Source organism: Carassius carassius, chromosome 40 (genome assembly GCF_963082965.1).
Source record: "Carassius carassius chromosome 40, fCarCar2.1, whole genome shotgun sequence".
NCBI classification, from domain to species: domain Eukaryota; kingdom Metazoa; phylum Chordata; class Actinopteri; order Cypriniformes; family Cyprinidae; genus Carassius; species Carassius carassius.
Genome location: NC_081794.1, coordinates 14,204,034 through 14,226,616, shown reverse-complemented (window position 1 = coordinate 14,226,616; position 22,583 = coordinate 14,204,034). Strand labels below are relative to the sequence as shown.

Below are 22,583 nucleotides of genomic sequence, written 5' to 3'. Positions count from 1 at the left end.
ACTGCCTCAAACCACCTTGGGTTGACATTGTTCCAGATCCACATCTACAATGTAGGAAGAACACCACAACAGAAGCCAATTATTTGTGAACGGTACAAACATATTTTAATCTACAATTAAATAATTGGCAAAAATAACTAAAAAAAAAAAAAAAAAAAGAACAGACAAACAACCAACCAAACAAAAAGTAAAACTACTGATATCAGAGCAACAGTTTTTACTCCTCTCAGCAAGCACCAAAGTGTTAGCAAGAGAACAGTGGCCAAAACTAGGGACCAAAAAAACTGTATGGTTGGTTTTCCAGTCGGTTTTAGAAAAAGAAAAAGAAAGAGCGAAAAAGAAATTTAAAGATAAATGCAAATGTCCATGGTTTGTACAGTGAATCATAATCTATATACCTCTATATGCACTCATAAGACATTTCCTTAAAATGACATGATATTTCTCATTATTCCCAAAGTGGGACTTATATGTTATGACAGCAGTGTCATGTTGCATCAATACATCTTTGAAAAAGTGTCATTCAAAATCAACTCTTGAATTAGCTTCAAGTTTTTATTCTCAAAAATAAAATTAAATACATCTATAACAAATATTGTTCTCCTTGTTATTTATAAAATAAAGCCATATTGCCTGTTTTGTATTCATCCAGCACCCCTTTAACCAAGGAAAACAATTGTCATATCAAAAACACCAACTTTTTAAAACGCTCTCTTCACCACTGTCTTTGTGCACAGGATGGAGATAATGACAGTCAGTGTTGGTTTCTTAAATCAAGATGAAACGTCTGTCCATTTATCTCCATTCATATACATTATATACATTTTCAGTAATTTATTATCAGTTTTTGTTTATACATTAAGATCACTTAAATCCCAAAGTTCAGAACACTAGAGTCAGAATGTGAAGAGTCAGAATGATTCCTTGCTGGGGAGATGTGAGAAGAAAGAGAAGGACTTGGAATCAGAGACGTAGTTCCAGGTGATTATTTGCAAAATCCCAAAATTCTGCATCAACATTTAGTCTCAGTAGTTCCCTGCACTGTCCTAATCACACCTGTTGTGTCACCAGGTTCCAGTACTGAGAAGGGCATAGTGAGAAAACATTCATGGGACGGGTGTATAAGGGTGGGAAAACTGCAACATGCATAGGACAAATATTTCCCATGCAACAAGTCATCAGAAAACACATACTCATTTACCAAACACTATCAAAACTTAATTTAAGCCCCATCCATCCCTCAAAAAAAATGTAGAGAAATAAAATAAAATAAAAAAAGGCACAAATAAAACAGATTAAGAATATAAATTCTTCCTTTTATAATCAGGTTCTATCAATGACAAAAATATACTCAAATATCATATGCCATACACTGTCCAAAACAAAAAAATATCTATTAGACAACAAAAAGAGCAGAGTAATAAATAAGTTATTACCAAAGCCATCATTTTCATAATCATTACACTGGTGAGAATAAATCTAATACGCTCCAAAACTGATGACATTCTTGACTGTGTCAAGGAAAAAGAAAACAAAATAGTCCATTTTGTTTAAGCATTTTGCTTTTTAATTTCATGCCACTTTTAAAATCTTAAAAAATATCTATAAAAAAGGCAGACTTTCTTAACCCCAAAAATGTTTCTGGTCATATACCAAGAGGAAATATTTTCCATCCCTTAACCCTAAACCATTTGAACACAAATGGCAAAAAATATATTTATATATATATTTATATATTAACAGCAATAACTTACCATTCATTTAACTTAATTTGTTGACTTGCACATGTAGTATCTCCCATAGGAAGTTCAGTTCTTTTCAATTACAAAAGAAAAATATTAAATAATACTATTGATGACAGCCTTTGTAAATCCTAGAATTGCTGCCAAACCCTGGCAATCAGGACAGTTCTTTGAGCACTGCAACATTACATCAAATCTAACGAGGGATTCATATTCGACCCCATATCTTGGTTATTTGTCAGCATGTCATTTGTCCCTTGCCCATGCAAGGCTCCCATCCCACCTAGCTGTGAAAGCATGGTGCCCTGGTCCATCGCATTAGCCTGTTGCTGCTGTTGGGATGCCTGCAGTTGTTGCTGTGGAGGTGGGGGTGCAACCATGCCTCCATGATGCTGAGGGAGATGACCTGGGTGAGGGGAACCCGTCTGGGTCTGCGGTGAGATGCGATGGGGTGAAGGCTGGGGCTGCAAGCGAGGAGATGGACTAGAGTTTGGTGGCTGGGACTGAGGCCGAGGCGAAGGCTGGGGTGAGCGGACTTGGTTGCTTAGGGAATTGGACAACTGCTGGCCCTGCAAATGGGGAGACTGGGACATCTGTTGCTGGGGCTGCTGAGGGCCCATGGGATTGTGTTGAACAGGAGATCTTCCTCCTAGTTGTGACTGTTGCTGCTGGAGGAGCCGTTGCTGCAGAGCTTGCTGAAGCATGACTTGAGATTGGGAACCAATTGGAGCCGACTGCATGTGTTGCTGCTGGAGTGGACCACCACCTCCAGGACCTCCATCAGCACCCTGGAGTCCTGCCAGAGCACCCTGCTGCTGCTGCTGCTGTTGTTGTTGTTGTTGTTGTTGTTGTTGCTGCTGCTGCTGCATCTGAAGTTGCTGGTGTTGCAACTTTTGTTGCAGAGCTGCTGCAACCTGCTGATGGGACATAGACCCAGAGTAGTTTTGCTGGGGAACTCCCTGTTGCTGCTGGAGACCACCAGGCTGAGGTTGGCCAGGCTGCTGTGGGGGCAGTCCAGATTGCCCAAGATAACCCTGCTGCTGGTGTTGTTGAGGATGCTGGAACTGAGCATGGTTTTCCATTTGTTGCTGTTGCTGTTGCTGCAAATGCCGCCTCATCATTTCTCTGAACTGGGGGGAGATGTTAGACATGTTGGTACCCTGATTGGGTATAACACCTTGCTGCTGCTGTTGTTGCTGCAGTGCTGCTATTTGCTGTTGTTGCAAATTTCCACCCATTATTGACCGCTGTTGAAGTTGCTGCTGTTGTTGCTGAAGCTGATTCATTGGTATGGTAGTTCCTTGTGCCATATGCATACCTCCTTGATTTGTCCCAGAATTTACATTCATTTGCTGGCCATCAATGATTCCTGGACCTCCACCAGGTCCTCCTGGTACACCAGCACCTCCTGCTCCAGGCCCACCTCTACCAAGGTATCTAGGAACCCGCTGCCTGATAAAGGTTGCCATGAGCTGAGGGTTCGAACGTAGTATATTCAGGACTTGCTGTTGTTGATGGGGAGAGCTAGGTAACCTTAAGGTTCTTAGGAGGTCCTGTATGGCAGCCTGAGGGTGATTTCCAAGGCCAGTACCTACAGGTGCCACTCCTCCTTGGCCCATCATACCCATTAAACCAGAATGCCCTGGCTGCTGCTGCTGACCAACTGTCTGCTGCTGCTGCTGCTGTTGTTGAGGTGCAACCATTCCTTGCAGACCCATTTGGTTCATAACCCCAGGTCTCTGCTGGGGCATAACGGGACCATTCCACTGCTGCTGTGGTGGCACCTGAAGTTGGGGTGCTCCTTGCTGGCCTTGGTGTAACTGGACTTGAGGGAGCTGAGCCTGAGGTCCTGTCTGCTGCTGCATGCCTACTGTAATCATTCCCTGCTGCTGATCCATGTGAGTTCGAGCAACTGCTGCTTGTGTCTGGGGTGGCATTGCCTGAGGCCCACCCATTGCAGCTCCTGGATGGTTCATGCCCATCTGGCTTTGAGTTTGGGGACCCTGATGATGGCCGTGTGGAGGCATCATTCCAGGACCCTGGTTTCTTTGCAGTATCTTTTGCTGAGCCATTTGCCGTTGAGTCTCTGCGACTCGTTGGATCTTCATGGCAATTTCTACAGCCGCAGGTGGGGGGCCAGGTTGCTGATGTTGGTGCATCACAGGCTGCCCTAGGTTTGACTGTTGCTGTTGAGGGAAGCCTCCTGGCACCATGCCTGGCTTTCCCAATGACTGAGGAAGTGGAGAGGAGCCTGGAGGTCTTTGCACATATGGAGGAAGGTTGTTGGCATGCTGAAGATGTTGAACTGATGTTGGCTGTTGCTGCTGTTGTGGGATCAGGGGCTTCTGCGGGGAGTTGATCATCCCACCATTTCCAGTCATTTGCTGGTATTGATGGGCCATCCCTGCCAACTGTTGTTGCTGTTGTGATGGAACACCTCCAATGCCAGGTTGAGTCACTGGAGGCTGACACTGCTGAGTGGGCGTCTGTGGGGTAGGGGGCTGAGTGCTTGGTGTTGGTGTGCTCGGGCCAGTAGTACTATTGCTCCCAGGAGATGGCAGCCCACCATTGCCTCCTGGAAGCTGCTGGCCTGTCCTTTGCATGCTGGCCATTCTTCTACGCACCATCTGAGCCTGCTGTAGCCTGTGCTGGAGCTGTTGTTGCCGCAGTTTCTGCTTGATGTTGAGGCAGAATGGCACAGGGCACTTATTCTCTTGGCAGTGTTTTGCATGGTAACAACAGAGTGCGATGAGCTGCTTGCAAATAGGACAACCACCATTGGTTTTACGCTTGCAGCCTTTGGTATGTTGAATTACACGTTTCATTTTCTGACAAGATGGAAGTGAGCAGTTAGCATTGCGGCACTGGCAGGCATGCACCAGAGACTGGATGCACCGCTGAATACTGAGACGCCTTGAATCTCCAGGATTCTGCATTGAAGAAGGAGCCTGGTTGCCGCTTTCGTCATCCAACCCCAAGCCCAGTTTTTCCATCTTGTGCTTGTGACCTTTTGTATTGTAGCAAGTGATGCAGAGATCATAGTCCTGTGAAGTAGAAGTCAGAATAATCATTATATAGTGTACTGGATGAAAGGACATTAATTATCAGTATTATTAAGTATGACTTTAAGTATAACTAGAGTGAGCAGACATCCTGTTTTTCCTGGTACAAATTTTGAATAATTGAGGATATCAGATTTACACATAAAAATTCATAAAAATAAGGATCTTCAATATGTGATCTTGTGCCATCTTCCCATCCTATAGTCCTCACCTCACAAACAGTGCAATGGAAACGAGTTTCAACATGGTGCTTGCACTCATTGCAGGTATAGACAAAGCGGTCCTGGCTCTGGTTATGCAGTTCCACCAACATGCACATGGTGCTCCATTTGGAGCGCCGCAATGAAGAAAACTCCAGGTGCTTATCCCGTGCAAGTGTTAAGAAGGCATCACGACCATCCATCAAATCACATGCCATCAAAGGATCTGGGTCAACAATGGGCAGGAGAGAATTGGAATTGGGTGTCGCAATCAATCGGATAACAAAGAACACCTAGAAAAGAAGAAAAATTGTTGAAATAATAATAAAAGAAATTCATTATGCTAGGGCATATATTAATATTGTACAAAATATATACCAGGATGCCACCAAACTTGAATTCAAACAAGTCTGATGAAGTTTCTTGATTAAACAATCATATTACAGACACTGAATCAGGCTTTAGTCATCTTCATACCTCTTTGTGCTTTTCCATTGTGGCATAGAGTTTCTGTGAAAGGTCATTGGACACATTTGGCATGCCTGGCTTCTTTTTGTTGGCTCGGCTTAAGCTGCTCTTGTTCTTACTCGTCTTCTTGTTGTTCTTTTTCTTGGCATTTTTGCTGTCACCTTTTGTTGTCTGGAGAAACAAAAAGAAATGTTCACAGCTGTGTGAAAAAGCACTTTAACAGGGGAACAAAACCTAAGATAAGCGAGAGCCTAAAGACTAACATCAACACTCTCATTGGATGTGCTGTTCTCCTCCCTCTTCCTTTCCTCCTCTTCTTGCTCTAGCTCTTTGATACTCTCTTCAAGCACATTGGGCCAGAAATCACCCTCAAAATAGGGCAGTTCTTTGGCGCTGGTGAGGCGATCTTCTGTTGCTTGTTTGAAGATGTCCTGTAAATAAATAAACTCAAGACTTCAACATTTCTAGATCTCACTCTTGTATGCTTTAAACAAAAATATTGCAAAAATATGTTATTTTTACAATAACATAAAATGTCCAAATTGTACCTTGTAGTCATGCACGATGCGCTCAGCTACAGATTTATCCAGCATTTTCTTATACCACTCCTGCAGCCGCTTCGGCTTGGGTATCTTCTGGTCTGGAGGGTGACAGTGGAAGATGTAATCATCTCCTTCACTAGGAGGGCAGGCCCAGATGTGTCCAATGGTAAACCTAAAAGAAAAAAAACCTGAAAGGTTTAACTAAGAATTTCACAAGGCAATAAAGTATGTGTACATCACTTATTGGTTGAAATCTGCTGAAACAGTAGGATAGAGAGTTATCATCTTACCCTTGTTTTTTGGCATAGTCCAGATATCCTAAAATAATCTCATAGTACACACTTGTTCTCAGATAACGTGGCTGAAAGAAGTGGACACTGTCCAGGTAGGATATGTAAACCCGTCTAAATGATGGGGGGGGGGGGGAGAGGGGGGTTTAGAAGGAAACCAAACAGGCCCATCAAATTATAAAAGGCAGTTACAGATACCTGACCTTTGATTAGGGGGTGGACAATCTGAGCCATACTCTTGCACGTGCATCCCAAAAAAACAAACATCAACACCATCCACCTCCTCAAACGCAAATAAAGCTTTCGTTCTGTATGGGAAAGACTCTGCCATCTCTCCACTATCCACAAACCTGTGAAAAGGAAAGGATGTCATTAAAATCCAAGCAGACAAACAAGCAATGATGACAATTATTACAAATTATAGGCTGCCTCGGTTTATAGCTTTACACTATCTGGTCTTAATCTATCCAGTCTCACCTAGACTTCATTCCTGGTTTGACTTCCACCACTTTGTCTGAGACGTGAACAACACGAATAGTGACTTCACCAGATTCTGGGTGATTCTGTCGCTTCAGAAAGTCATTAAGCCGCATTTCCAAATAGTTGCCTAGTTTGGTCTGTGGAAGCCCTGAAGGAAATAAAATTTTTTTTTTTTAAATGTCATTACTAATTGGATTATCAGTGAGAAGAAAACAGAGAAAATAGAATTACATACTTTTAGCAGCATATTTGTTCTCTTTACGGGTCTTGTTGGACTTCTTCAAACAGCCATCACACACAAAGCTAAATACAGGGAAATAAAAAGGAATCTTGGGGTTAGAAACAACGAGCAGATTCAGTAGACAGTTTCTTTGCATCAAACTCACCCTGATGGCCATATAGTGTCATGGTGCAAAACACAGATCTGATGCATTTTACGACTACAATCCATACATTCCACAAATCTACAGAGAAAATGGGGATTAAAAAAAAAAAAGTTTTATTCTTGAGAATTTTGAGGAGAAAACAAAACTGGAATTAAGGTTATATGAACTTACAGCTCAGGGTCGAGCATGTCATTTTTCTTCCTTTCAAACTGATCCTTGTTGATCGATCTGAAAATACACGCAAATTGTAGCACTATTAAAACAAGAAAATGATTCTGTAAAATCAAATGGTGCATTTATTGTCTTGAAAAAACCCTTTACTTGTAAATGCCCTTTAAATGGCAATTACTATGGCACTCGACTACATAATGAATTGTGGGTGCATTTACACTTAATCTTTGTGTAAGGATCACAAAAACCACATTCAGAGTAGGTCAGGGACAGATTATGACTAAAGTCAATGGGAGTAAATGCTTGTCCATATTACTTGTGTAGATGAATGAAGATATTAAATTAACAACAAAAAAAATTAGTGCTTGGCAATGATTAAATTTTTTTAAATCACGATTAATCACATTGTTATGCACAAAACTAATAATACATTCAAAGTTAGTTTATTGTGCACTTTTTTTTCCATTTAAAAGTACTGCTTTATGAACAAAAGTGCAATAAAATTTGGTTTGCAAACACTTTAAACAAATATTGTTTACCTTTTACATAGTAGCAGTTAGAATATTTATTGTAAATCTTAACTTATAACATTATTGTAATTAAATTAAATATAAAACAAGCTATTTGTCACTGCCAGGACGTTAAAGTTTTTATAGAAAATATTTATAGTTTGTTATAGAAAAGTCCAGAGCCTCGATCATAACATTATAACAGGCATCTTCCAAGTAGACACTTGCACAATCACGGGACCCAACGCAGCAGAGTGCAGCGCGGGACAACACTTGATGGGTGGGTAGAGAGTCATGTGTGCGGGATGTGGGAGAATAATTAGGGTGTGCTCACATTAGGCAATCTTAACCCTCATAGCCTGGTTGGTTTGACTAGTGTGATTGCTCTGTTTAGCAGTCCCTGGCTCGGTTGGAAGAGGTGGGCAAGAGTGCGGTTCAGTTATATATAGATAAGTGAGTGTGAGCGCTAGCCGCACCGGAGCGCAAACCTTCTGATACATGGTGCATGATTGCGTGAATATTTATGAGCGGCAAAAGCGATAGATGTGTAAAGCACTATATTGTGAGAGGGCTGTGTGTTACTGCGTCCCATACGACTCAAAATAATAAACCACCAAGTTAACAAAACAATGCACTCCACTGTGCGGAGCAAGTTGCTATCGGAAGCTTCCTATTTTCCATTTATGAAGTCGTGATTATGAGCTCGTTGCATTCTTTTCTGTTAAAAATAACACTGAACAGTGGTTTGTGAATGTCATTCTTAGCCTAAATAATTAACCCATGATTTGTCTGTATGTGTATTCAGAGCCAGTGAGCAATGGACTTTCATAATAATAAAAATAAACTGCGTTAACGCAATAAAATAATTATCGGTGTTAATCAATTAATGCATTAACTCGTTACTAAAAATATCTGTCAGTCTGACAGAACGATAGAAAATTTACAACATAGTCCATTTTTATCTATCGGTAAACTGTTTTAACTCTTGGTATGTGCCATTGTCTTCACAAGAACTCATACTGCAGACACTAGAAAAAAAAAAAAAAAACTTGTTTTTCAATGCAGAAAAAGATCACACTGTAATAAGACACTGATTAAAAATAATGGAGAAAGAGAACTCGCTTACGTTTGAGGTTGGGATGGGTCATCTCCCAAGGACACACTCTCACCCTGGATCTCATTGAAACACTTCTCACAGAAGTGATACCTGCCAGCAAGAAGCCCATATTTTGGTGAACTACACCATGTGCCAACACCACAGCCAATCACAGTGAGGTAACGAGGAGGTAGCCACCAATCAAAGCAGGACAAGGCAGGGCAGGGCAGACAGGCCAAAGGGGGAGTGCAGGACAGGGTCGTCGCCAGAGGCCAATCATGATGCAGGATTATTGGAGCAGGGGTTTTGAGCAGGGAGGGGTTTAGGTGCAGATGATTGGTCAGATGAAAGCAGGCGATAGCAGACACGACAAAAGTCATAGTACAGGGGAGAAGAAAAGGGTTGACAAAGAAAAATATTAGACAAGACAGGAAAGGATGAATAAGGAAGGAGACAACAACAGAGACAAGCAGAAAGCCAAAGCAAAGCACAGATTAGCATTTACATGTATAATGAGGAAAAACCATTACAGCAAAACAGGAGCAGAATCAATTGCGAAGGGTGTTCAGACTTATGGACACATGAGCACATTAAACACTAACAAAAAGACTGCATCCACAAAGTCAAGCAAACAGGCATTTTAAAGGTGTCACTTTATAAAATAAGAATTGCTCCTTTCATGACACTGGCATTAATCAAAGTTGTAAATTTTATATTAATTTACAAGCAGTTATTGAAATTAAATTACTTAAATAACTGAAAACCATGATAAGACATTAAAGGACCATACCGCACTTTTAGACATTTTTATTTATGTATTATGAAAACATTAACATAACCAACCACAATTTAATTTCAAGTAACTAATGGTGAAAATGGCCTTGTAAAGATTATTTTAAAAAATTGGTTCAAGAAACCCTGACAAAATAAACTTCAGGAGTTTTATATTATTATTATTAATAATAATAATAATATGAATAATAATCAAATAATCAAACATTTTAATAATTAGATGTAGCAGAAAAGGAGCACACTTTAAAATGCCAGGTCTTTTCACACACACAGAATTTTACAAGGGACCGATTGGTGGAAAAGGTGGGATAATAAGACACTCTTATCAACTGTGGTGCAATTGTCAGTTCACTTTATGCAGCCAGGTACAGTGGGGAAAAAAAGCTGTTAAACCTGTTTCACATGCATGTGCATATGATAAATAATCATAACATGGGTCATTCAGGTATATATGTATGCTTGTGTGTCTGTTGATATTGGCCTCAGTTTTAAGTTCCTCACCTGTTCTGATAACTAAAGTAAGCAGCATCTCGTGGTATAGTGCATAGCTGCTTCCCATAGCAGCACAGAGTTTGGGGAGAAAACTCATACTGTGTGTGAGAGAGAGAGAGAGAGAGAGAGAGAGAGAGAGAGAGAGAGAGAGAGAGAGAGAAAACAAAAAAAAGCATTAGCCAGTGTCATGTTGGCAAAAACATGACAAATGTCTGTTTAAATGTTCGTAAATACAGATACATTTCAGGCATCTTTCAGATCAATATATTCTTGAATCTGTGCTATGACACAAAACCCAATGTTATGACTAACTCTACGGACAAGAAGACTAAGCTGGTTTGCTCAATGCCTACACCATAATGCCCATTACTGCATCAGCCCCAAACTCTTATTGAATCCGTCTACAAACAAAGAGGAAAGTATTGATTTATAGAACAAGAGCCACCTCAACCGGTACAAACACTCCTATGCTCTCCATTGTACCTTTCTCCCACAACAGTAGCCAAGGCTCTGCATGACCGGGTCAATCTCCTGCTCAAATCCCTCCGCCAGCTTAGAGCAGTACTTGTAGACTCGTGACGTCTTGCGATTGTACAGCCAGGCGTTGTTGAACATGAGCCAGATGTCATCCACGTATTGCCACGGTTCTTGGTACTGGCCCGTGTCAAGCTTCCGTTTGATAGTAGACAAGTCCATGGGATTCTTCACAATGTCAAAATAGTCCTGCAATTTGTAAAGAGCGACAGTGTTAAATATTAGTACAAATATCCATCTACATGGGACAGAATTAACTTAATACTCATTTTCAGCATTTAGAAAATGTGTTTGAAATCCCAATCGCCAATCTTGAAATATGTGCTACATGATAAGAGAAAAAAGAGAAAAGGGGCTGTGGCATTTTCCTTTTGATAAAAACTTCAACTTTCAATTTTGCAAGTTCAATCTGTAGTTTCAACAAGGTGTCAAGAGTCTGCTGGATGACACAAACGGGCCTATTTTGCCTCACCAGCCTGACTTTTGCTGGTAAATGGGGATTTCTGGGTGCAGGTAACACAGAGACAGGGTACACCTTACTCATGGGCATACAATATTAACATTTTAACAATGCAAAACTGCTTAAAATTAATCTGCCAATTATCCTTTAATAGTATGGCTATGTGAAACAAAAACCAGCACTTTATTAAGATGGCTGTAACCAGACAGCAGACGTACTGGTATTCCCAGTAGTGAAGGGTCCACAGGCTGGCGGAAGGGCAGAGACTCTGGGTCCTGGCGGTAAAGAGACTCCAGTGTGGGCATCAGGGCCTGCCTCAGCTCCTCTGGTTTAAAAACTGGTGACAAAGCAAGTAAAAGAAACCGGATTATGATAAAATTATTTCCTAAAATCTCTGATGCAACAGTGGCTATTTAAGCTATAAGCTGTAAATCAGCAACAGTTCACCTATGGCATGCATGAAAATATTTGAAAAAAAAAAAACACTTCAGTCTTACTGATGGTGAGAATCAATGTAAGCAAGACTAAAGCATCAAATTATTAACACATCTGTTGTAAAGACAGACAAACTAGACAACCTTAGCAGCTAAAACACAAAAGTGGGTTCTGATCATACTTTTCTTTTTGTTAGGGACTCCAGAAGGTGAACTGTGTGATGCTGTAGACCCTGAACCGTCCTCCTCTTCTTTAGGCTCAGTCTTTATGTCTGGCTTTTTGTCCCCCCCAGCTGCAGCTGAAGAAGTCTCCATTGGCACACCGTCGCTCTGCTCTTCTTTCTTTATCTGATAAGTTACCAAAAAAGCATTTGATCCACATGGAATACATTTTTTAAGAAAGAGGGGAGAATTTAACATTCTTCAGACTTTGATTCTTGTTTAATGAAAATAAAACTTCCATTTCTTACCTCAGGCTTTTCCTCAGCTTGAAGGTCTTCTCGTTTGCCTGTTTTTCCACCTGTCATGCCTTCATCATCATCATCTTCATCATCATCATCATCCTCATCATCCTCATCTAGTTTCTGCTTGACCTCCACCTTAGGCTCAAGGGTGTTTGCGGAGTCTGAAAGACCCTGTTGAAATGATGTGTCCGCACTGCTGACGGAGGCAGGGGTAGCAGCCTGGCCATCCACTGGTAGAGAACCCTTATGAGACAACTAAAAGACAGGAAAGAGGAAAACAAAGTCAAAAATTAAAAGATCCAAAACTAAGGCCACCAGTGAAAATGTCACTTAAATTAAATAGTTATGTACATTTAAATTTTTCTATTTAAGCTTGATAATGAGTGCCATACTTCTGAAACTGAACCGTAACGTGTAATTGAATTTAAGATGGATTGCAATTTATAAAATTAGAAAAAAATTTGTGCATTTTTCTAATCATTTCTGAATATTTCAGAAATTGTTGAATGGGCAAGACTTTATAAATGAGGCCCCAGGATTTCTGTTGCATACCAAACAGCAGTACTCACTGGAGTGCGAGGGTGCTGGCTGGCATTTGGCGTAGAGAGGCCACTGTGAGACACAGCAGGAGAAGTTCCTCCCAATGGCTGCTGCTTATGCTGCATGGCACTGTCAGAACTGGCGGAAAGAGGTAACTGCTGCTTACTGCCGCTCGATGCTAACTGGGGTAGGCCGGGTGTGTGAGGCTGGGGTGTCTGGGAGCCCGGCGTGGGCGTGGGTGTGCGGCTATGAGCTGGGGAAGGAGAATTCTGGTGGAAGAGTGGGCAGTGGTTGATGGACTGTGTTGGGGTGGACGATGGAGGGACCCCACTCATGCTGTTGGGACCCAGAGAGCCCACTGAAGACCCGCTGCCTGCCCCTCCAGCAGACCCAGGCTGGGCTAAAGGACTGCCGATTGGTAAAGATGATAAAGAAGGCATTTGCCCCTGCTGATATATATATATATAAAAAAAAAAAAAAGATTAAACACTGAGAATGCATTCATGATGCAGTTCTGAGCAAGTATCACATATGATGCATTGCGGCTCTAGAATGTTAAATGACAAAGACTAGGATCACGTTTGATCCGTGAAATACAGGAACTCATACTTGGATTGTACATTAAGAATGTGATAAATCTCAGAGAACATCTATGCTCTCTTACTTCAGTAACAGTGCTGTCATTTCCTGGGTGTGCCATGTCAACAGATCCAGCACCAAGAGCAGGATTTGAACCTTGAAACTGTCCAGTTTGCATGTACTGATTTTGCATCTGTGCAACATTTGGCTGTGGCATCCTCACACTGCCCATGCTTCCCTGAAACAGCCAAAACATTCAGCATTTAGAAGAAATTTTGTGCACACACTTAAAACAAACTTTAATCATAAAACTACAAAAAGCATCACTTCCAATTACAGTAATGACCTGGTTAAGAGGTGTGCTGAGTGGAAGAGGAGGTGTAGATCTCTGGCCCATGGACTGCATTCCAATGTGGTCCCCAAAGGGATTCATGCCTGCAATGCACAGAGAAATAGAGAATTTATAAATATGTACATTAAAATGTACATTAAAATACAGTAATATTGTCAAATATTAGAAATATTTTTAATTTATTTATTAATATTTTAATTATAATTTTTTATTTTAATATATTTGAAAAAGTAATTTATTCCTGTGATGGCAAAGGTGAACTTTTAGCAGCCATCACACCAGTCTTCAGTCTTAATATTTTGTGAAAATCGGGAAATATATTTCTTCACGATTCTTTGATGAATGAAATTAAATTCAATTAAATATAAACTTGCTGAATAAAAGTATTTCTTAAGAAAGAATAAATAAAAGGAATAGAAATAGTAAAGATAAATATTTAGAATATCTTAGAAAACACGCATATGTGTGTGTGTGTTTGTTTTGCCCCTTTCACACAAAAATTGCCAGAACATTGCCAGGTCGTCTTCTGTGTGAACGCAAACACGTCCCAGGATTGATTCTGGGATTGATCCCGGGTCGGAGACCTAGTAACATTGCCGGGTTCAGTCCCAGAACGAGCGCTGTATGAACAAAAGCCAGAACTAATGCCGTAAAGGGTGTGTAGTAGTGATGACACGCGTTATCACGCAACTTTTTTACCAGTTGTTTTGAAGGCAGATCAATGTTCGCGGTGAAAAAAATGTGTGCAAACTGTAATGAAGCAGAGATCAGTTAGTTCCTCACTTTCCGCGCTGACGCTGAGATCGTTCGCCAGCTTCAGTGAAAGTTAACGTGCCTAACGTTTTCGACTCGTACATTACACGTCACATCCTGATGTCACGTGTCTTTATGGGATCTTTACGGGTTGTGTGTGAACGCGCGCACATATTCCTTGTAATCACCGGGCAGTGTGAAAGTGCAAAATCTAGCGACCTGGGAACAATTGCAGGGACACATTACCCGTGTATTTTCCAGAATCGCAGTGTGAAAGGGGCTTTTGAGTGTTTACAGATTTAGATATCCAGATGGAAACTTAAACCTGAATAAACACAGCTTATAAATCATACAAAATACATTTTTTTGAGAAAGTAAAATGCACAAAGTTTCCCGTGATGGGTAGATTTAGGTGTAGGGTTGGTGTAGGGCGATAAAAAAAAAAAAACGGTTTGTACAGTATAAAAACCATTATGCCTATGGGGGGTCCCTACAAGTATAGCTAACCAGACGTGTGTGTGTGTGTGTGTGTGTGTGTGTGTGTGTGTGTGTGTGTGAGTTGAGAGTGATGCAGACCAGCAGCATTCTGCATCCTGTTCATCATCTGGTTTGGACCAGTAGGCCGCACCACTGAAGGATCCGAGAGAGGGCCATCTACAGGTAGAGGGGCAAAACAAGAAAATGAAAAGATCTTAACTTATGAAATTGCTTGACAAGAGCAGTTTTCTGTTCTGTTGGCATAGTTTGGGTAGGAGACATTTAAAGGCTTGTCCCTTTTTTAAGAGCAAGTAGGCCTTTAGTTACAATTTACCAGCTAACTGGTCGCAAAGAGAGACAATTTTGGTGGATGAGTACTCACTAGGAGGCAATCCTGTGGGTGGCCCTGTCTGACCAATCCCAGTGGGGGGCATACCAGGCTGAGTAGGCATCATGCCCTGCTTCTGTAACCGTGTCCTTCGCTTCTCTTCCAGTTCCTTCTGGATCTTATAAATCTTCTCTGCCAGCAGGTGATAATACTCCGCCTGAAAGTGACATAAATCAGCGATTACAGCAATAAACACAAATCATTACAGCCAACAAAGACAATATACTCACCCTGCTGTTAGCGGACTCATACATATCCCCCTCAACTTTACGCGCATAGGCCACTAGATTCTCCATCCGCCGGTCCTTCAGTGCAGCTGGGTCTGGAGTGGGAAAAATGGCCTGGACTCTGAAGAAATAGAACAGCAGCAAGGGGCATGGAAATTAATATTAAATGAATATCTGAAGCCTTTGTTTTTACTGGTTATTTATTGGTAAATATTATTATTATTATTATTATGAAGCACTTGTTCCTCCACTGTGATTTTTTTTAATTTGTTTTATTGCCATACTAGCATCTACGGCTATTTTCATGGCAAGATCAATGTATTTTAAAAGAAATAAATAGCAATAACACTCTAGTAATAAAACACAACAACTGACAACCAACTCCAATGCAACCAATTAAAAAATTTTAAATTGACTTCTTCAGGCATAATTTTTCACAGCAGTGTACAACTTACAGTTTGTGCACCAGGTGGCTGCGTAGATCCTGGGTGATGTCCTCGTGCCAGCTCTTCCTCATAACACCACTGGCAGCTGGGTTGGCCACAGGCATAGACCCCACTCCGCCCACAGCATTGTCATTCATCAGACTGGGGACATGGGAGTGAAAACAAATAAGGCCCACTCTCTGTTTATATATGAACTCATCAAAACTGACAGACACCTGCTGCTGCGGACTAGTAGTATTGTGAGACTTTAAGACCATCTGAATGTGGAGAAGTGAATGGTGATTAGTTACACGAGGGTTCTTTACCTCTGCACGCTCATGTTCAGATGCAACATTGTATCCTGGAGAAGGCTAGCTTGCTGATTCTGAGACTGACCACCCAGTGCTCCATTTACTCCCATGGAATTTGCTCCTATAAAAAGAAAATGAAGAAGTACCATCATTGCCAAGTATAGTGAAGATTTTTGTGCTAATGAAGGCTGCATTTCTTTGCTCAAAAATATGTAAAAGAAAAAAAATTGTAATATAGTAAAATACTATAACAACTTAAAATAATATTTCTATTTTAATATTTTCAAATGTAATTATTCCTGTGATGGCAAATTTATATTTTTGTGGTAATTGAAGTACTTTAAGGATTTTTTTAATAAATAAAGAAGTCTTTGACTTTTGATCAATTTAACATCCTTGCTGAAGAAATTATTAATTTCTTTAAAAAACAAAAAACAAAAACACACCCCTTACTGACCCCAAACTTCTAAATGGCATTGTACAAAAAAAAAAAACCTGGAAAGTATTGTCCAAATAAAATTTGAAGCCTGTTTGTCATTACCCATTGTGTTTATTGCCCGTTGTGTTTGTTGGACAGGCTGAGGGGAAGCCTGATTTCCCTGGTATGTAAGGCCCAGTGCTGCATAAGCCCTCTCGATGGAGCTGGGGTCTATCTGCCCTGGGGTACTGAGATGGGGGGCACTGGGTGGACCACCAGTTACATTACCCAAAGAAGAACTCAATCCCACACCCCCAGTACCTAGGAGAGCTGAAATCATTTGGAGACAAAAAGCAGAAATAAATCAAAATAAATGACAGTTTCCATCGAAATCTGAATCTGAAAATAGAAATGCGATTGTTGAAATATCTAATTTTGCAACACTGAAGACAAACAGAAAAACATGACAAGGTTACAAAGTAACTTCTTGCAAAGAAACAGCAAGTTTTGTATTACTACACACACTCACTCTGTTGATTCCTCTTGTCCCCTGCGTTTTTCAGTGGTAGACATACAGGACAGTCATGCCGCGTGCAGTTCTTCCAGTGAGAGATGATCTGTCTGGATGAGGCACAGTGCGCCACTAGAAAGCAATAAAAACACAAACCTTATATTAGTAATGGTGCCATGTTGTATAAATTGGCAAAACTGCTGTACAGCAGAACCAAAAGTGCCACATTGTTTCAGTTCTGTACAGTTTATACAATCACCTTGGCAAGATTTGCCAGCCTGGCAGTGCGTCATGTGGTTGAGGACGTTCTTCATGGTGCGACAATGGGGCAGGCTACACTGCCGTACTTCCCCATTGGCCTGCTCCCTCCGCTGGCACTTGTGGGCATGGAGCAAAAGCACCAGCTGCTGCTGTATGAGTTTGCGCTTTTCTGGGTCGGCTGCTGGAGGAACTCCTCCCACCGCTGTTGCAGACATGGCTGATGGAGCGGATCCGGGCCCGAGAGCTCCTTGGGCGTTAGGCACCATGCCGGCTACTCCTGCGCCTCCGGCAACACCTGCTGGGGAAGGCTGGGAAGCCTGCTGTGAAAAATAAAATACAGACATTAAGATATTTTGTTGATTTCATTAAAATTAGTCTAAAATCTACATGACTGAATACAAACCATGCCAGGTAAGCCCTGCACAGGCTTCTTGTCGAGGTTAAACTGGGCCGGACTGTTGGGGAGACCTGGTTTGTTCTGGAGCTGAGAGGCCAGCCCTGCAACACCCAGACCCTGACTGGCAGGCTGACCATACGGACCTCCATAGGGGCCTGAACCTGCATTCATCCCCATCTGCAACAAACAGACAGAGAGAGATGAAAATGCTTCTATTGTATCCACAATGCGGACAAAATCTCAGAATCCAGTCATATTTCACCAATGATTTCATCCTTTAATTTAAACAGTTAACCTGTTGTACAGCTCTTTGATTGTGGAGAAATATTTCTTTCTGCAAAGTGCTGTACAACAGGTTTAATGATTCAATCATTTATTTGATTACATTTTAAAAGATTAATTTAATTGTTCAAGTTTTCTAAAGTTATTTAATTACCACTGGGCCGGCTTTGATAATAAATGTATATTAAATCATAAAACTGAATCAAGAGAACATAAGGACCTAGAAATATGGGAATTTTTTCTGATATTTATTTAGTTCCTAATCATGGATATTTAAAGCTGATTATAAGGAACTGACTGTTAAGCACTAATCTACATTCTGTGAGAAAAACATTCACATTTCCAAGTAACGTGCTTCAAATGAGAAAGCTACTTTTAAAATTAAAGTTGGCATATAACAGTTTTGATCATCTTTGTTTTCTATTGTAATCTAGATCATGGTAAAACACAAACAGGTAAAAAATGTAGGCAGACTAGAGGCTTGATTTTGTCCATATGGAATTTATTTAATTGCTGCGATCTCGCGTCCAAGGAGGGATTATTGCCCCAAAAAGCTGTCGTCATTTGGCTATAATTTATTATCTTGAATGTATTGGTCCAATACTGAAACTTAACAAAAAAAAAAAAAACTGACATTTACCTTGTTCATTGCTCCAGGCTGCTGTGCCCTCAGTCCACCCTGACCTCCTACTGTCTGCTGCTGTTGAAGAGCCTCTGCTAACAAGTTACTGCTGCTGCCCATGCCTGGGTTGTGATGTCCTATTCTGGGCGATCCATTCAACATCTGCGCTCCCAGCATGTTTTGCTGCTGAGGCATGGGTCCTCCTGGCTGTTGCTGTCCGTTGCCTTTCTGAAGTCCGGGCATATTCCTGTTCATGTTGCCCACCATCCCTGCCATCTGCTGTTGTTGCATAAGCATGGCCTGCTGCGGGGAAAGATGCTGCTGTCCTTGCGGGCCCATGCCCTGAGTACCTGGAGAAGCCTTCATACTCCCAAATACCCCCATTGAGGCTCCTGCTGGGCTACCCATCGCACCCTGCTGCTGTGCTGCAGATGCAGATCCATGCCGGAGGAGTTCTGAGAGCTGCTTGTGTTTGGCCGCTGCATCCTGGCCACTGGACACAATTCCTCCAATGGCACCGCCCCCACCGCCCAAATTGCCATGCAACTGGCCGAGGTCCCCTCCATTTGCTAGACTCAGCTCAGAGGAACTTATCAGCTCATCTGGAAGGTCATGCTCCAGGTCAAAAAGCGAGCCAAAATCTGCAGCAGGAAATGAGAATTTAGAAACAAAATTAATGATGAAAAACAAAATGCAATATATTCTGGTCTTGGGATAGATTCAGTGATATACTAAACACTGTACTAAAATTGCATTGCAAAAACACATACCTAGACCTTACATATTTTTCCAATCCACTGACTTTACACAAAATACACAAACACATTATGTTAATGGCCCCTAAATCAGTTTACAATGTCAGTTTTGTAATCAGTGCTTTATCCTCATCAAAAAAATGAAATTGAAGAGACCACCGTGACCACTATCAACATATTATGAAAACAGTTTGTGATTTATTCATTTGTACGTCAGAAGAACATCCTAAAACTGAGTGTAATGAAATTGGCATGTCCTGTCATCGCTATGTAAAGCTGTCATTCGATCCGAAATGATGTGCCAAACACTTCCACAGCCACTTGGCTGGATAACTGACAGCTGTGTTTATTAATGACTATCTGAAATGGCTGGCTGTGGTTTTTGACAGGAAGCCAAACACAGATGATTGCATGTTGTTGAATTAGGATGTAAAGTTTTTAGGTAGTCGCTACTTAGACTCTGAAGTAAATGTTATTTGCTGGTGACACTTGCTCATTTTAAAAAAATAGAATGCATGTTTTTTTTAATGCATGTAATTTCCTAACAAGTGTACATTTTATTGATATAAACATATATAGCTCCTCGTCTGACAAATCAGCTATTGGTTAAACTGGTGGAAGTGGTCAAATTGCTTCAGAAACTGCTGGTCTTACAAATGAAGTGAAGCAGCCGTGATGGGGGCCACACATTCACTCCACAGACAAAACAATTGGATACTGAGCATATGTATAAAACGCTAGACTCAGATGCATTTACATTTAAAAAACGCAATCAAACTCGAATTTTAACAAAAGGTTGAAAACATTAAAGACATCAAAGAAACGTACTTCGCTATTGAAGATACGTTCAAGTATAATAACTCGAACCTTTAACGTTCAATAAGAAACAACAGGACACTTATGTGGTAATGATTCGTATCGCTAAGAATTAAATGTGTTTAATGGTTTGTTTTTAAGAGACAGGCTCGTCAGTTGTGTTATGGCTGAACAATGGAAATCAAGATCCGAAAGAAAAAAAAAATGACCGACGCACTAAAAGGCTATTTGAACCAGCAAGCTAACTCACTCAAACACAACACAAGTGCACTGGTATCACAAACATATCACACAAACATTAAGCCTCTTCCATTCAAGCTCAATAAACAAGCAAATTAATTAAACTAACCAGTGAAAAATCATCCGGACCTTAAAATAATGAGGAATTTGTTGATATGCATCTAACATTAGCTAAGAATGCCTTGGAATTGTTGTGTGGGCCTTCAGCATCAGTCTGTTATTAGCTGACCAGCTAGCTAACCAATATGAATTCACATTTATTAACATTAATAATAACAGGAAAATATGTCGAGTAAAACAAAAGGGACAGCGGCTAACGTTTGTGCTCGCTGCACATGGACAGTTTGTGAAAACAACTGTGTTCAAGTGCACTCAGAAAGTTTTGAAGTTGATTGACTCACAGTTTAGCTAATTTATGTTACTGTCGATTACGTTACTAGGAAATCAAGAAGTACTGATGAAATGTGAAGACTAGGCTTTTAGCAGCTATTAGTTTATGTTTAATTATGAATGCATGAATTATGCATTTTTTATATAAATTTTATGTCTTATCTGAAGAAGTGATCCAAACTCTTTGCAAGTGGGAACTAAACCAGAAATAGGCGCTTCACAGAAAAAATAAATAAATCCCACTACTGTTATTGCCACTGTAGATCCAATATATTTTTCACCATTTACAGCAGCTGACACCAAGCACAGACCCTTGCCGAGAGAGAGCAGCGTGCAGCCGCTGTGACTGAATCCCAACATCGACAGAGAAGCGCTAATGCTAAGCTAGCTGGAGTGACAAGCTAAAGCTATCTCGTGCGGATACGCCGTTAGCTTGCCAAACTAGCCTGACAACAAAACTAAAAAGAAAAACCCATTCCACCCTTAAAGACTCATCGTGCGTGGCTAAGCAGAAAACAAGCAACCAGTAATTCAAACATCTCAGTATCGTAAAAATTAAACGAAATACATAGTTACCGTTTCCATCGCTGGCCGAAGCAGATAGCGCCGGGGAGGATCGTTTAGGCCTCTTGGCTGAAGGCGGGCCAGACTCCAGAACCTTCTCGGCCATATTTTTTAACGAATTAAAATATATATCCTCGGAGATAGGCGCCTAAGCCTATTTGTAATCCTCGAATTTAAAAAATATCGCTTTTAAAAATATGACATTTCCCCCTCCTTTTTAGGGACGAAGGGGGGGAAAGTCCCGTGTACAAAATACTCCTCTTTCCTGGGTTCGCCTCTCGATTTCAGCTTCGGCGGATCAACCCCCCTCACCAGCCCGAGTTTTGTTCTTTATACAGTTCTGCAAGCGGAGGAGGAGGTAGGGGGAGTCGGCTCGACAAGAAAGGATAAAAAAGACGCTCGCAGCGGCTCTGCAACTCATCTAGTCCGGTCAAGAGTCAGAGAATTGAGCGATGAATGTTTGAAATGATTTTGCTCGTCTGCCACATCTGTTCGCAACATAGGTGTGTTTTGTAGACTGTCGTAAGGTCATGTTAATATCAAATGGCATCAAAAGTTCAAATTGAGCCAAAATATGAACTTTATTTTCTTTCTTGGTATTTAAATTTCTGAAAATGTTAGCACAGCATTATTACATTAAGTTTGTTTTTAAAAAAAAATAAAAAATAATAATAATAATTATACAAATTCACATTGTTTTATGAAGGAATTTTACTGGGAAATGTTCTTAAATTCAAGCAGTAATTGAAATCTAAATCAAATCAAAAATTGGAATAAATAACCTGCAATATCCCACTATAATGAGCATTTTAACTTATTAGACACTATGCACAAAACCGTTAAGAAGTGATTTAAGAATCACATTTGATTTTTATTTATGTAAGAACTGCATGGGTGGAATATGAATGACAATTTTTGACTACAACTATATAACTGTCAATCAGTTTTTTTTATTGCATTCATTACACTATAAATTAAAAATGGCTAATATAGAGAATATTAAACCATTATATGTTGTGGGCCTACTCAAAATTTCTGTTGCATGACCGCTATATGACACCTAAATTGTAAATTGTTTGAATAAAGATGAATGTTTTCCATTAATAAAGGTACATGTTTTACATTAATATTTAACACAGATGGCCATTTTTTA

General features: G+C 40.6%; 1 protein-coding gene across 7 annotated transcripts; it reads right to left on the bottom strand.

Moving 5' to 3' along the window:
* Positions 1-814: 814 nt before the first annotated feature.
* Positions 815-21,938, bottom strand: ep300a (E1A binding protein p300 a). 7 transcript variants are annotated; one of them, XM_059532126.1, is made up of 31 exons: positions 21,443-21,938; positions 18,684-19,306; positions 17,768-17,938; positions 17,363-17,681; positions 17,116-17,235; positions 16,716-16,922; positions 16,190-16,295; positions 15,894-16,025; positions 15,442-15,559; positions 15,206-15,368; positions 14,923-15,000; positions 13,588-13,676; positions 13,327-13,479; positions 12,692-13,111; positions 12,129-12,377; positions 11,841-12,006; positions 11,443-11,561; positions 10,714-10,953; positions 10,240-10,328; positions 8,977-9,087; positions 7,342-7,398; positions 7,171-7,248; positions 7,020-7,087; positions 6,782-6,932; positions 6,508-6,654; positions 6,305-6,418; positions 6,021-6,186; positions 5,736-5,903; positions 5,482-5,643; positions 5,016-5,297; positions 815-4,786 (listed from the first exon to the last, which is right to left on the bottom strand). In XM_059532126.1, the coding sequence occupies exons 1-31, from the start codon at positions 21,534-21,536 to the stop codon at positions 1,928-1,930; spliced, it is 8,019 nt and encodes a 2,672-aa protein (XP_059388109.1). In that variant the 5' UTR covers positions 21,537-21,938; the 3' UTR covers positions 815-1,927. The 7 variants fall into 7 exon arrangements, with proteins under 7 accessions (XP_059388109.1, XP_059388108.1, XP_059388113.1 ...); XM_059532125.1 differs by having other exon boundaries at positions 17,363-17,684; positions 21,443-21,937; XM_059532130.1 differs by having other exon boundaries at positions 8,977-9,057; positions 17,363-17,684; positions 21,443-21,937.
* Between the last annotated feature and the right edge of the window lie 645 nt (positions 21,939-22,583).

Bases quoted from the DNA above. Each gene is read 5' to 3' on its own strand.
- ep300a (XM_059532125.1), bottom strand. From the start codon at position 21,536: ATGGCCGAGAAGGTTCTGGAGTCTGGCCCGCCTTCAGCCAAGAGGCCT. The intron at 15,369-15,441 runs GTGAGTATATTG...TGTCACTTTCAG, and splicing joins ATGAGTCCGCTAACAGCAGG to GCGGAGTATTATCACCTGCT. The intron at 10,954-11,442 runs GTACGTCTGCTG...TACAAATTGCAG, and splicing joins CTTCACTACTGGGAATACCA to GACTATTTTGACATTGTGAA.